At 42.2% G+C, this 14,005-nt stretch overlaps 1 protein-coding gene across 2 annotated transcripts in view; it reads left to right on the top strand.

The window, feature by feature from the left end:
* The window catches only part of LOC143377110 (metabotropic glycine receptor), a 142,214-nt gene that overhangs the window by 28,546 nt on the left and 99,663 nt on the right, over nucleotides 1–14,005 (top strand). For both annotated transcript variants that reach the window (XR_013087236.1, XM_076828054.1), the window contains exon 2: nucleotides 6,406–6,589. Coding sequence is in view for 1 of the 2 variants with exons in the window: in XM_076828054.1 (XP_076684169.1) it covers nucleotides 6,406–6,589 (184 nt within the window). In the remaining variant the exon portion in view is untranslated. The remainder of the gene's footprint in view (nucleotides 1–6,405; nucleotides 6,590–14,005) is intronic.

Raw genomic sequence — 14,005 nt, 5'->3', positions numbered from 1 at the left:
CCAAACATTTCACTGCACTGAAAACCTTGTAGTAGACAACACTACTAGGGCACGATGAATGTGGAAAGTATACGGTGACCCAAAAATTTCAGTAGAGATGCTCAACAACGGTCGCGACACGAGGCTTATTAAGAATGCATCTCCCTTAGCTCGGGGAGATTCTCAAAATAACTTCACAGATTCCAAACAGGAATTTGAATGTGTAGAATTTCCTATTTGTACCGCGAACGATCCGTTCCCCTCGAAGCTTGTACCGTTCAGTTGCATTATTCTACCCTTGGAATGGGAGAGTGTTTCGAGACACGGACGACCGCAGACTTTTTTTCAGGGTTGGGGGGCGGGGGGGTGAGCTTTGAAAAACAGTCAAGTTGACAGGCAACGATTGGTCGCTGGTTTAAACCCATTTTGTGCCACCAATTTAATTAAAAACTTCAAAATATTCTCTTTTTTAGTATAAACTTAAAAAAGATTAGTTTTTAAAAATACGCGATTTTTTTACCTATGCTTCGATATGAAATAGAAGAGGTGTTGGGGGAAGACACTGGTCAGCAATCGTGAGCAGCCAATTGAGCTTGTGGAGACTATAGAGCTTGTTTCGACTTTTCTTTCAACGACCGAGGTTTTGTTTATTTTTTTTTTATGGATTTCTAGTTGATTTGGTTTTGCTTGATTTTTGTTTTTTGGATTAAGTTTAGGTCAGGGAATGTAAGTTGAGTTAATCCAGCCTCGACGTGAATTATTTTTTTTATATTTTGTGTAATAATCTCGGTAAAATTTGAGTTTCACAAAACTTGCTTCTAGGTAACACGAAACCTTTGTGTTAATTCTGAATTGGGTTGAAACAGTCAGTAGACCTAGATCTTGATTAATTTGTATCGCTCTACAGAACTGTTTGTTTACCACTTCGCCCCACAGAGCACAGTAGAAGTAACTCTGCGCCGAAGTGATCAAACACAATAAAGAAGTGCGCAGTGTTTCGGTCGTAAAGGGGTTCCTAGTCGGTTGTTACGGGCACGTAAAAGCCCTGAAATTTGGGTATTAAAAAATCGTGAACCCGAATAAAAGTTGATATATCGCCGACCCCCAGCTTTCCATAAACTTTTTAATCTCCCTAGTGCTTTATCAGCAAACGGGGTACGGTGTTTTATCACTTTGCCTCCACTGTCGAATTGTCAATGTTCCCCCGTATATTTTTGACAAATGTGCACGCTCCAATAATACTTTTTCATTCTTCTGAGCGTGGTAGCTGGCCCCGTTGAAGTGCCCATTATATGACCAATACGTTACATTTTATTGCATATTGACAGTAGTAAATTCATCGGTGTGTTAATACTTCGAACGAAAAAAGAAATCGACTGCAATCCAAATTTCACGCGTCCAAGTTGCTCGGGGCTTAAGGTTCTTCGAAGAGGATAATCGAATAAAGAAACAGTAAAAAGTAATTAAAACATAAATAACTGACACAACTTGCAATAATACCAAAACTGATTTTATGTTCTTCTTTGTATTTGTATTCAGAAATAATACGAGCTTGATGTGTTGGCACTAGTGACGTATGCTATATTTGCATAACTAGTACAGTGGCTCGCATTAATATTCGGACACTTTTCAAAATCGCATAACTTTTTTAGAATTGGTCCAAACCACTTGAGTTTTTTTGAGAAGCTAGAAGGATTAGTTTGCTAACTGACGCGTTTCGTCGTTTTGAAAAAAAAATTATTTGGTTGGAACAGAAAAAAGAATGGTAAAGGTCGATTTTTAAACTTTTTTTTTGTGAGCTTGTAATGAAAATTCAAAAAAACCCGTTTGTAGATTGCAGTAAGTTGTATACGTGCCTAAAGTTTCATCAAAATCGGTTAACGTTGCTCCGAGCTACAAACGTTTAAAGATCGCAGAATAAGGTCGAGAATCGCGAAAATACCCGAAATCAGCTTTACTATTCTTTTCGCTGTTCCAACCAGATAATTTTTTTTTCAAAACGACGAAACGCGTCAGTTAGCAAACTAATCCTTCTAGCTTCTCAAAAAAACTCAAGTTGTTTGGACCAATTCTAAAAAAGTTATGCGATTTTAAAAAGTGTCCGAATATTAATGCGACTCACTGTAGGTAAGTTCTATAGTAGAAGCTTGAGTCTGCCTAAAAATTTAAACATTTCGAAATCCTATGTAGGTTAGAGACAAAATAAAGGAAATATGTTCATCGAACCTACTGTTTCCTTCCCCCCTCTCCGCGTCCCCCTCCGATCGCTCTCCCCTTCCTTCTTATCCCCTCCCCGACTCCAATCCTGCCCATCAACTGTTCCCCACGCATTCGTCGCCCCGCCGATCGCCCTCCTCCCCCTCAACTGCCTCTTCCCCTCTCGCGCCTCTCCCCAGAAGCCCCTGATCTCCGATAACGGTCTTATTTGCCGTGAGCTTCCCGTCCCCGGAAGAAATTGCTCGGCTTTATCAGCCCCGTTCCCTCCCCAGGAGCGCGGGTGTGCGTTATTTGCACTAGCCGGCTCGACAGCCGTGTCTTCATTCATTGGAGGCGTCGTTTTACGCATCAGCTTAGGCGGTAACTTTCTATCGACGGAGTCCTGACCTCCGATTGAACGGCGCCCTTTCACGAGGATCATCGCGATCGCGTCCCCGTTTCCGAGATCGTGGACTCGATTCGTCTTGGTCGAGTCGTCGGCCATGACATAACATTCCTCTGAATAATCACCGAGGATGGTTGTCCGAGGTCCTGGCAAACGCGGTTGGAGCAAACGTGTTCCGCGGTGACTCGTCGCCGGGAGCGGCGGATTGGAAGGGTAAAGAACGGCTGAATTTATGAGTGGCTTCTTCGCGGAGAGCTGCTGCAGCCTTGCAGAGATTCGTTGCAACTGGTTGGGAGGCTGGGAGCGGTGACTTATCGCGGGAGACGCTGCGCGAGGGACCGGTGTGTTGTGGGCAGATGAGGTTCAATTTCGGGGGTTTGTTATCCGGAAGATCGTTTTTAGAGGTTGCTGTGGCCTTGGGAGATGTGTTTTCTAGTGCCTAGGGTCTTGTGGTGTAAGTTCTTCGTTAGGCCAGGAAGGAATTGCTGCAGCAATGTAGTAGCAGAGTTGTATAGACGTCGGTAGGGGTACTCGATCTGGGTTAGGTGTAAAACTTGAGTTTGATCTCGATAGGTCAGTTCTAAGTCTAAATTTGTTTGTTATTTATTGTGGGTTTGTACTTGGGTTTCACTTGAGTTGGCACTAAGTTTATGTTTCATGTCTATTAAGTTCAGACTTGTTCTCCAAGCCATGTTCTCATAAGTCAAGTTACTTGACTTCAAGTCGCTTAAGTTTAAGTAACTTGACTTAAGATTACTTGAATTCAAGTGACTTGACTTGAAGACTACTTGAATTCAAGTAACTTGACTTGAAGACTACTTGAATTCAAGTACCTTGACTGTAAGATTACTTGAATTCAAGTAACTTGACTTGAAGATTACTTGAATTCAAGTGACTTGACTTGAAGACTACTTGAATTCAAGTAACTTGACTTGAAGATTACTTGAATTCAAGTAACTTGACTTGAAGACTACTTGAATTCAAGTAACTTGACTTGAAGACTACTTGAATTCAAGTACCTTGACTGTAAGATTACTTGAATTCAAGTAACTTGACTTGAAGATTACTTGAATTCAAGTGACTTGACTTAAGATTACTTGAATTCAAGTAACTTGACTTGAAGACTACTTGAATTCAAGTAACATGACTTGAAGATCACTTGAATCCAAGTAACTTGACTCGAAGATTTCTCGACTAATGTGAACGAGGCCATAAGTCTGATTTTGTAATTGATCTTAGGCCTAGTTTAAGCCTACACTTGGGTACGACTTAAGTTAAACCAACTCTTCTTGTACAATTGATTTTGCTCTGTCTTAGGTCTGATATAGGTCTCATAGTCTTGAACTTAAGTCCACTACAACTTTATGCTTGAGTTTAACACGGGTTCTAGACCTAGTTTCCTAACTTTGTCCTACTTTACATACAAAATTGATTTTGGCCTCTACAATGTCCAAACTGTGATCTTAACACAGTCCCTCGTCAAAATCTTTTGTATAGGATGGAGTATATGTCTAGGGATAAGTCTATTGATCGATTGAAGTATCTTATTTTTTTACTTGCTTTATCTATGTGTTTAATGACTTTAAGGCCTAATATTTTAAGAATTTTTTATGCTGGTTTGGGTTGGGGTTAATCTCTTATTGTTTGGTGATTTATTATGAAAGTGGTATTGCTTATAGGTCTAGAATATTAACTATTTTGTTCAATCGATTGGGTGACATTGGTTTATTGATGTTGATTGGATTTGGGTCTTTTGTTGGTTCATGAAATTTAATGTTATATGCTTTTGATAATTATATAGTGGTGTTTATTTAAATTGCTATATTTACTAAGAGTGCTCAAATACCTTTTTCTTAACTGCACCTACACCTGTGTCTTCTTTGGTTCATTCTTCTACATTGGTTACGGCCGGGGTTTATTTAATAATTCGGTATAACGAGGTTTTATTTTATACACTTCTCTTCGACTTGATTAAGTCTTCTGCACCCACAATTTGAGTGTGACTTACCTATTAAAATTGAACTCCATCACGTCTGCTTCAGCTCTAATTTTGTTCTTGCTCTTACGCATCAATTTCTCAGACCAAACCTCACCCAAAGAAAATCTTCTGGAAATTCCAATTTCAATTTCATCCCTACTACACCGCCCCAACAGCAACCCCTACCGAATCCACTCTGCACCCAAACACATCTCCACCTTATGCCCCAGTCAAATCCACAGCCCCCTCCATCGCATTACGATATTCAGCCATAAAATGATTGCTGGAAAATTCTCCACACCAGAGCAGAAGACAGTACGATACCCTGCAATCATTATTTATTCCTCCAGAGTCTCCTCTCTATCATGGTGCCTTACTCTCCCCTATCCAGAGCTTGTTTCCTCCCCTGCCTCTGTTCCCTCCGTGACGGTTGTCCTCTTTAAATCTTCCCCCCCTTGGAACGAGGCTGAATCCCAGATCCAGGACCTGATATATTCTCTGGCACGGACCATTCCGAGCTCGTGGACCGGCGAAAATACGGTTTCGCGAGGATTTGCTCCCGCAGAGCGGGTAGGAGCGCGCGAACCAAAGAACGCAATAAGAGGACTTGATTTTCCAAGCGTTAGACGCTCTCCTAGGGACCTACCCGAGGTGCAGCTTTTGTCGGATCAACGGCAAGGTGAAAAGCGGAGTCAGTATCCGCGAGTATTGGAGCGATAAAGTTCCCAGGGAGCAGAACTCCGGGGCATTAAATCACGTGGCTGGAAGGAAGCTGCTGGTTTCGCGTCGCGGCTAGTCGACGAGCGAATAAATCTGTTTGATGGATGAAATCAATAAACGATTGACCGTCGCGGCACGGGTGCGGGGCGAAGGGGCGGGGGAGGGAAAAGAAGATAATGCAAGGGGAATCGACTTTCAAGCGAGACGATAGTAATTGAAAGGACCGATCGTATTAGCAAATTGAATTACGCTACTCGCAGGGGGTGGGCTATTCTTTCTGTCGCTGAGACAGGGGGGAGCAAGTGGAGAGCATTGAATGAAAGGGGCTGCGGTAAGTGGTGTAGAGAGACTGCGCAATTTTTGGATTAGTTTTCTAGCAGTGGGGCGTTGGTGTTAATAGTCGAAAGGGTTCAGCACAATTTCTATATGGCAGTCATCTTCTGTGGACTAAGATTGCGGGGTTATAACCCGAGGAAAATTAAGTGGTAACTAATCCAGAGTGGAGGACGAAGTGGGAGGAGCTAGAAGCGTGGTGGGTGGAGCCAGGGGAATGGTGGGAGGGACCACTTCATTTTAACGCGACTGTAGCAGAAATAATTCAGTTGTTTCTCTAATTTTTTCATATTTTCTACTTCTCAGTCGCTGTGTTTCACTTGTTCTTTCAGACAAGTTTGATATTTTAAATATATATAATTAATTAACTAATATAAAATATAAATATCAAATATTTTTTGCACCATCACAGTTAGAAAATATATTCAAGTGGTCTGATTTAAATGGACCACCCAGTGTACACAAAAGTCCAGGTGTGGGTTAGGTCTTAAGTATTTCTGAATTAAACCTGTGCCAGCTCTGCATTACATTTGAATTAACAAATCCCAGGATAAAGTAAACCCAAACTCTCGACGGGGGACAACTACGGAAGGTTAGGTCTAGATTAGTTCTTGGCTGAAACTAAATTAAAAAGCCCCATGATAAGAAATGCACAGATTTCTAAAAAGGACACGCAGGTAAAGAATTAACTCTAGGCCAGGTCTACAACCGTATCTGAGTTAAATCTGCTTTAAAGATCCTTCTGTTACACCGAAGGAATCCACTGACAATCCCTGTCTCCTTTCTGTTGCAGGCTTCCACACGTACACTTTGAACGAAACGACTCGCACGGAGCGGGAGGAGGACGAGATCCTGACAGTGAGGTACGAGGACGGCAGGTGGTCGAAGCCCTACTACGATTGCGGCGGTGGGAATATTTGGATGCTGACCTACACCGTTCCTTTCTTCGGCTACGTCAACGACACATACTTCTTCAAGTGAGTACCCCTCTGGACTGGCCTCGCCTGCTCCTCTCCCGCTTAGCATAGTCGTTCCCGAGGACGTGTACCCGTTTACTCTCATGGTCACTATTTTGTCCCCTGAATCAGCGCATCCAGTCCTCGTTCGTCGCGAGACTCACGAGAGGAACTTCAGCTGCGGATCTTTAGCATTTTCGTGGTAGAATTTATCTGTAGCAAGTTACTTAATTTATAGGTTAGGTTTAGGCCACTCCGCGGCAGCCATTTTGCCTGCGTCTATTGAGAAAATGGCGGAAACTTAGTTGTCACGTGACTTTTTGCGAGGAATGGGTGGCTGAGGTCTTAGGGGAACTTTGAGAGATCAGCTGTGAAGGAAAAGGATTAAACTTGAAGGGTATTATGTTTTTTTTTCAGGGAAGCAATTGATAAGTATATGAATTTGTTGTGACGCTAAGATTTTATAAATTAGGTTTTATGCCTGCTCCATTTTTTATTCTGTGCCAATGGGGATCAAGTGTCTTAGGCATAGATTCCTTCTCGGGTTTGTCGGTTTTTAAAAATCGTTTCTTTTTATAAATTTGTAAAATTCGAAAACCGGGTTTTAAATTAAAAAAAAGGTTTTATATACTAGAATTAATGTGTAAAAATGAATTAACTATTTATTTAAAAACGTTATCATTTTTACTTGAAATCGCCTCGGACACAGGCATATTGCAGTAGGTAACAGTTTACTGTTAAACTAATCTTCATGAGTTCATATTTTTGGAAAAAAATACTAAATGAAATAGAGATTTATAATTTATATGTTGTACGTATGTTAGTTACTATGCAGTGCATTTTATTCTGTTATATTTTGGTGCATCCATAAATATTAAATGAACTGAAAAATTGTACGGATTTTAGTTATTTAAATTTTTTCATTTATTTGGTTTTGTATAGATGGAGTATATTTTATTTTGTTATACTCTGGTAATTCCATAAATATTTTAAAAAAACTGAAAAATTTTAAAATAAGTGCAAATATTTACTTTCTATTTTAAATATATTTTTTTGTGAAAATTCTAAAACCGGTTCGACCGTTTTTTGGGGGGAATAGTGGAATTCGAAAACAGGTTTTTTCAAAAGTCGGTTATTGTGTAAACCCTAATTCTTTCTATTTAAGGGGTAACGCCACGATGATAGGTAAAAAATGGTGGAATAACTTTGCAGGTGATTTTAAAGAAATTTATGAACTTTATTAAAAATGCAACAAGGTTCTTATGACTTTCCAAGAATGGAAAATTGTGGTATAAGAACTGTGCTGATATATAGACGGGTTTGGCTAGTTTGTTGAAATATGGCCACCAGTTAGGATGGGGAAAAGGAGATTAACGTGAAAGGAGGACTATTTAAGTTCGCTTAATTAGCTTCCCATTGAAGGAATGAGGAATGTTAGACGCTCGATTTCGTCTGATAGGAATTTAATAAGGGAGCGCGAATTTTTTACACGATAAAGATGGCAGGAACGTACATACTTGATTGCTCCCACATTTCGAACTGCTATAATCGATGGCGTTTAAACGAAGTGTGTTTATGAGTTTTTTTAAAAGAACGAACCTGTGGCCTTTTTTCTCGATTTTTCTGTGCAAACAGTACACGAATTGACTAACACTCCTGACTAACCCTACAGGGGATGTTTTTATTAATTTACCAGCTGCTCGTTTATTAAAAACAGCAAACACTGAGCAACGTGGTGGAGAACTTCGACCATTTTCTATGTTTCGTGACTTAGAGGGGTGTCTTTGGTAATTAAAAAATTAAGAGACCCACGCCACGCGGCTCCTTGGGGACACGTGACCTAATAAAATTAATTCCTCAGCTAAAATTTGCTAATAGTTGTCACTTCTAATTCAAGTAGATACCGTTTAAAATAATTACAAATTCGTACCGCATTTTGCATGAAAATAATTTTTCTACAATTCGCTCTCCTCTGAAATCATGAAACGCCACCATGTACCTCTTTCCCACTGGGCCCCCCAATTTTTGAAACAAAACAAGCTCGACACGAGACCTTTTATTAATCATACTACTATGGAGATTTTCAGAGCGACGCAGTACATAAATATATTACCACTACTGTAGCTTTCCGCTCGATCCTTGTCCAGGCAATCAGTTCGATCGTTCGCGGGATTGGGGCGACTGCCGATTATGTTTATGGTCGCCTAACGTCGCGGGGAAATACAGCTTCCGGCGGGAGCCCCGGGGATTCGGCGTTTCTGGAAGGAGGTCCGGGCGAAATTTCTGTCGACGTCAGATTTTTATTGATGAACGGCGCGCTCATTTTTATCGGGCATCCCCCTCAACGCACGCATATACGTGTACATATATTACACGTATACGCGGTTTTATCTATCCAGCGGGGGCGCCGCCATCAATCAATAGGAGCACATCGAAGGAATATGCGCATAGAAAAATACGGCATTCATTTACATTCGCTGCTTGAGATTAAATTGCCTCCCTGATCGATGAAAATTCGGATTCCCCGTTTCTAGCGACGGCCTCGAGTCGCTCGCGAAACAGATTTGTTCGATCGGAACTATTGCAAGCAGTGTTTGGGAGAAATGTAGGAGATTCGTGCAGGTGGATGAATTATTTGGTTCCACTTAATGTTCGCGAGGTTTTAGAACGTGTTTTCATTCAGTTTCTTATAGTAGTGAGTGGTGGAACTGTATATTAAATTTTTGTTTTGTTTGTTTTTCATGGTAGGGTACATTGTTTGATTAGGAAAGGTATTTGCCTGGAATATGGTTCGAAGTGGTTGGGTGTATTGAACAGTTGCAAACAAGGGGGTTGGGACCCATCACTAGATACCTGTTATACCCCTGAAATGAATTCCTCGGACCAGAGAGTGATTGTACAATGTATAGAAAGCATTCTTCGAGTCGTGAAAAATGGCGGATACTTTTATGCCACGGGTCTCGATATCCTCCCCTTGATTATTTTAGGGGTTTCAGACTGATAGGTTTCAATTTGCTCCGAGCTGGGAGGGTCTGCATTTCCTTGGATGGATTTGAAATAAACTGTGCACATTTCGAGGTAATTTATTACTAACTACTCGACCTGCTTGAAATTATTAAGTTATTAATATTCGTTGAGCGGCTTTTTTAGCGAATTTTCGAGGCGATAATGTCCAGTTGACGCGTACACATGCTGTCTAATGATGGGCGACTCTATTAACTCAGATGTAGATCGAGTGCAATCAGGTGAAATAGATGTCTCATATTTCGCGAGAAAGAGTGCATGTATGACGCGAGTGTCGATTAAACAACGCGTTGACATCGAATGCGTTGTAAAAATTGCTATAAATCAGCATCAGAGCTGGGCAACGGTTATTTAAATCCAGCGGCACGATTTGTGCGTCAGAATTTATACAATAACGGCTCGCTTTTCGACCGGTGATTAATTACAGTTGATCGTCGCTGGGTGAAAAAAAAAGAACCGTGCCCCTCCTGGGAAAAGCGATATTCCTATTTTAAATCGCGAAACGGGATCGGCCAAATGTTATTAATGCATTCGTTTCCACGGTGCGTTCATCGAACGCTTTTTTCCTCGCCCTTTTTTTCACGAAAATAACAGTCTGCGCCGAAAGTGGACTTAACGTTGAGTTAAATCTGTACTACTATTAAAAGTTACCATAAACTTGGTCTATAATTAATTTAAATTTAATGTAAAAAAAAATTTTGCTTTATACTTTTCACGCGTGGGGGCGTGGCTTTAGGTACACTTCACTCTTCCCAATCGACACGTGTAAGTGTGACTTTAAGCCTGTGACTTTAATTCTGCGTTTAAATTTTCCTCTTCTCATTTCACACGTGGGAACGCGGCATTAAACCTTTCCTCATTTCGCACGTGCGAACGTGGCATTAACCGTGTCATCTGCCATTTCACATTCGCAACGCTGCCTTAACTGTTCTCATTCCACACGTGCGAACGGGGCTTTAACTTTGTCTTCCGCGCGTCCCACGTGGCAACGCGGCTTTAACTTTCTCCCTTCCCGCTTTATACTTGCAAACATCGTTGCAACTTTATCCTTTCTGATTTCACACGTGCGAACGCGGCTTTATAACCGTGTCATCTGGCATTTCACATTCGCAACGCTGCTTTAACTGTTCTCATTCCACACGTGCGAACGGGGCTTTAATTTTCTCTTCCGCGCGTCCCACGTGGCAACGCGGCTTTAACTTCCTCCCTTCCCGTTTTATACGTGCAAACATCATTGCAACTTTATCCTTCCTGATTCCACACGTGCGAACGCGGCTTTATCCCTGTCCCCGACATTACACCCGTGGTAACGCGACTTTACCTCTCTCCTTTCTCATCCCAGATGCGAAAACAAATCGCAACTTTATCCTATCTCACTCCACACGTGCAATCACGCCTTTACCCGCGCCCTCCCCATTTCACGCGTGGCGGCGCAGCTCTAACTTCGCCTCTCCCGGTTTTGCGCGCGTAAACACGACTGCAACCCTGTTCCCACCCTCTTCGCGCACGAAAACACGACTTCGACACTCGCCCCTAGAAACCTCCCCAAACGTCCCCGTCGCCACCCTTCGCTTCGAAACACCGGACCAAATCTCCCTCGGAACGAGCCCCTGCCCACGTGGAAACGTGACTTAACGCCCCCCCACTGCCTTCCAAATCGCGTGTCCCGCAGACATCTCGCGGGATATCGGCCGCAGGGCTGACAACACCACTCCTATCCCCCTAATTGGTCCGCGCAACGTATTTCAGCCGGAAGTGGACATGGACACGCTTCAATTCGACCAACAGACCCTCCTACCCCTCCCCAACGACATCCCTCATCACCCCCCCCCCCTCCCCCCTGCGCCGTTGCAACTCGCAAGTTTATCTGCCGCCATAAATACATCGTCGCCGAGTTGATGCAGCTCCAGTAAAATGAAACAGGGTGTAACGGGGAACCGTTCTTCGGGCAGATGGGAGAATTCGGCCGGCTACGTTTCCCAGGCCGGTGGTATTTCAACGTCGCGTGACTTCCTGGCCCTGCGCAGGCTTGATTGAAACGTGAGTGTGTCGGCTGCGGTTGCGCCCCGCGTGTACCGCTTCATTCCCTCTGCGCCCGGATAGCATCCGTCTACGGGAATTCCTAAATAACGTCCCGGGTCGCGGCGAACGGCAGGGCGGGGGGGGGGGAGGGGGCCGCTACTTGGCTTCGTCCTTATTCACCCTCGCGCAAGTGGAAATTTACTTGTCGCTGGCAAGATTTCAGCGTCCTCTCCGCATCGCCCCCTACTTGCCGTTTGAAGATGGAGATGATACAGATACACGGTTCTTTGCAACCCAGAAACGAAGCCACTGCAGCTGAGCTTGGGGTACCGGGCGTGGGGAATTCGGGTACGTGACTTCGCCACTTTCGGGATTCTTAGGCTTTTTCGTAGTTTGGTTTTGGACAGATTTCGGGCATGGCGTGTAGTGAAACTTTGATGCGATCTTGTCTGAAGCTATGTCAGATTTGCAGAACAGTCAGAAATATTTGACACGTATTTTTTTTCAGCCGCCATCGTCCACGTATAGAGGGTGGAAACAGCCCTCGAGGCTGAAAACGTATATATTAATATATTTTTTAAACAAATTGATATTTTTAAAACTATTCGCCATTAAAAGGCACAGAATTTTTAAATTTGAATTTTTTTCTATACCCAGTGGTTTCCGAAATATCGAGCAAAATTTATTTTTATATATCAACTTTGGGGGCTGTTTTCATCCCCTAGACGTGGTCGATGGCTAATAACAAAAAGTACGCGTCGATTATTTTTGCCTGTTCCACAAATCTGCAGAGTCTCGTCAAAATCGGCGTGACGCTTAATTGATGCTCCTGTGAGAGGAATCCGGACATTTAGTCTGACCCTGACCTACCAGACTTAACTTAGATCTATCGTGAACCTGATGCAACCCCAAAATTTACACTTGCTCCCAAATTTGCATTTACACTCAATGCAAATTCAGAGGTTTGCATTGCCTGTGCCATTACTTCGTACAGGGTGTCCCATAAATCGCGATGCCACCTAATAGTGGAGCGTGAGTTCTAGTGGAAACATAAGCGAGAAACGTTGACTGGGAAGTTTGTTGAATCTTCGAGGAGATTGAAACTTCGTCGTCGCACAACTCCGCGGTGTTCTCGATTTTGTTTCGCAACTGCAAAAAGGCGCCAGCGCGAAAATTTACTTCTCATAGTTGCATCCTTTCGGTTTTCCTTTTGTAGCCGGCTCTGTAATCGCTGCGCCCCGGAAGTGGGCTCGTTTTGCGGAAGTCACGTTCGAGGTACAAGTTCGTCTAGGGTGAGACTGCGGGTAGGGAGCCGGGGGGTGGAGGACAGCTCAACTTTGTGGTGGAACTCGAAGACACGAAACTATCGGGAGGTTGTGAAATAGGATTTTATTTAATCAAAGGGTGGTGGCAATTTCATCGCCCTTGGGAATATTAAGAAATTAAATTTAAATTCAATTTTTAGCCTGTAAATTCTGATCGCATGCTGCTCTTCATTTTGCTGCTAATAAATGCGAGATGTCGTGCTATCATTTTTGGCCCATTTCTCTGACGTTTTGCACATTTTATTTTAAAAACTCCGACGGTCACCAAGCTCTCTCGTTTCGCGAAATCAATTTCCAGGCTGCAGACTTTGAAATCCCATCGACAGGGGTAATTTGAAAGTGGACTCTCCCACGTCGCCAGTTTCATATTTTTTTTTTACAAATACTGCAACAGAGATAGCCAAACAGATCTGTCAAAGAGATTGCTGTACCTTTTGCGATCACTATCTCAGATTAAAAACAAGCCTCCCCAGTTTTACACTCCCTTTCACGAAGAAAATCGATTAACCCCAATTATGAATCTTTTACTTTAAAATTCAAACTCATTGGCAATCCAGTTTCCCGTCTACTAATATTTATTTCAATAAATAAAAAACCGTATCCATTTTTCCTTTTACGAAAATCGTTTCCAGCAAAACATTATCAGCTAAAAAGGGTGGAAAAGAAAAACTCCTCCCATTTTTACACTCTCACAAAGAAAATTCATTAACCCCAATTTAGAATCATTTACTTTCAAACTTAAAATCATTGGAAGTCCAGTTTCCTACCTACCAATTTTTATTTAAAAAAATAAAAAACCGTATCCATTTTTCCTTTCACAAAAATCGTTTCCAGCAAAACATTATCAGCTAAAAAGGGTGAAAAAGAAAAACTCCTCCCCTTTTTACACTCTCACAAAGAAAATTCATTAACCCTAATTTCGAATCATTTACTTTAAAATTCAAAATCATTGGCAGTCTAGTTTCCTACCTGCCAATTTTTATTTAAAAAAATAAAAAATCCATATCCATTTTTTCTTTTACAAAAATCGTTTCCAGCAAAACATTATAAGCTAAAAAGGGTGAAA

This window comes from Andrena cerasifolii, chromosome 15 (genome assembly GCF_050908995.1).
Source record: "Andrena cerasifolii isolate SP2316 chromosome 15, iyAndCera1_principal, whole genome shotgun sequence".
Lineage (NCBI taxonomy): Eukaryota > Metazoa > Arthropoda > Insecta > Hymenoptera > Andrenidae > Andrena > Andrena cerasifolii.
This window is presented reverse-complemented; position numbering and strand designations above follow the sequence as displayed.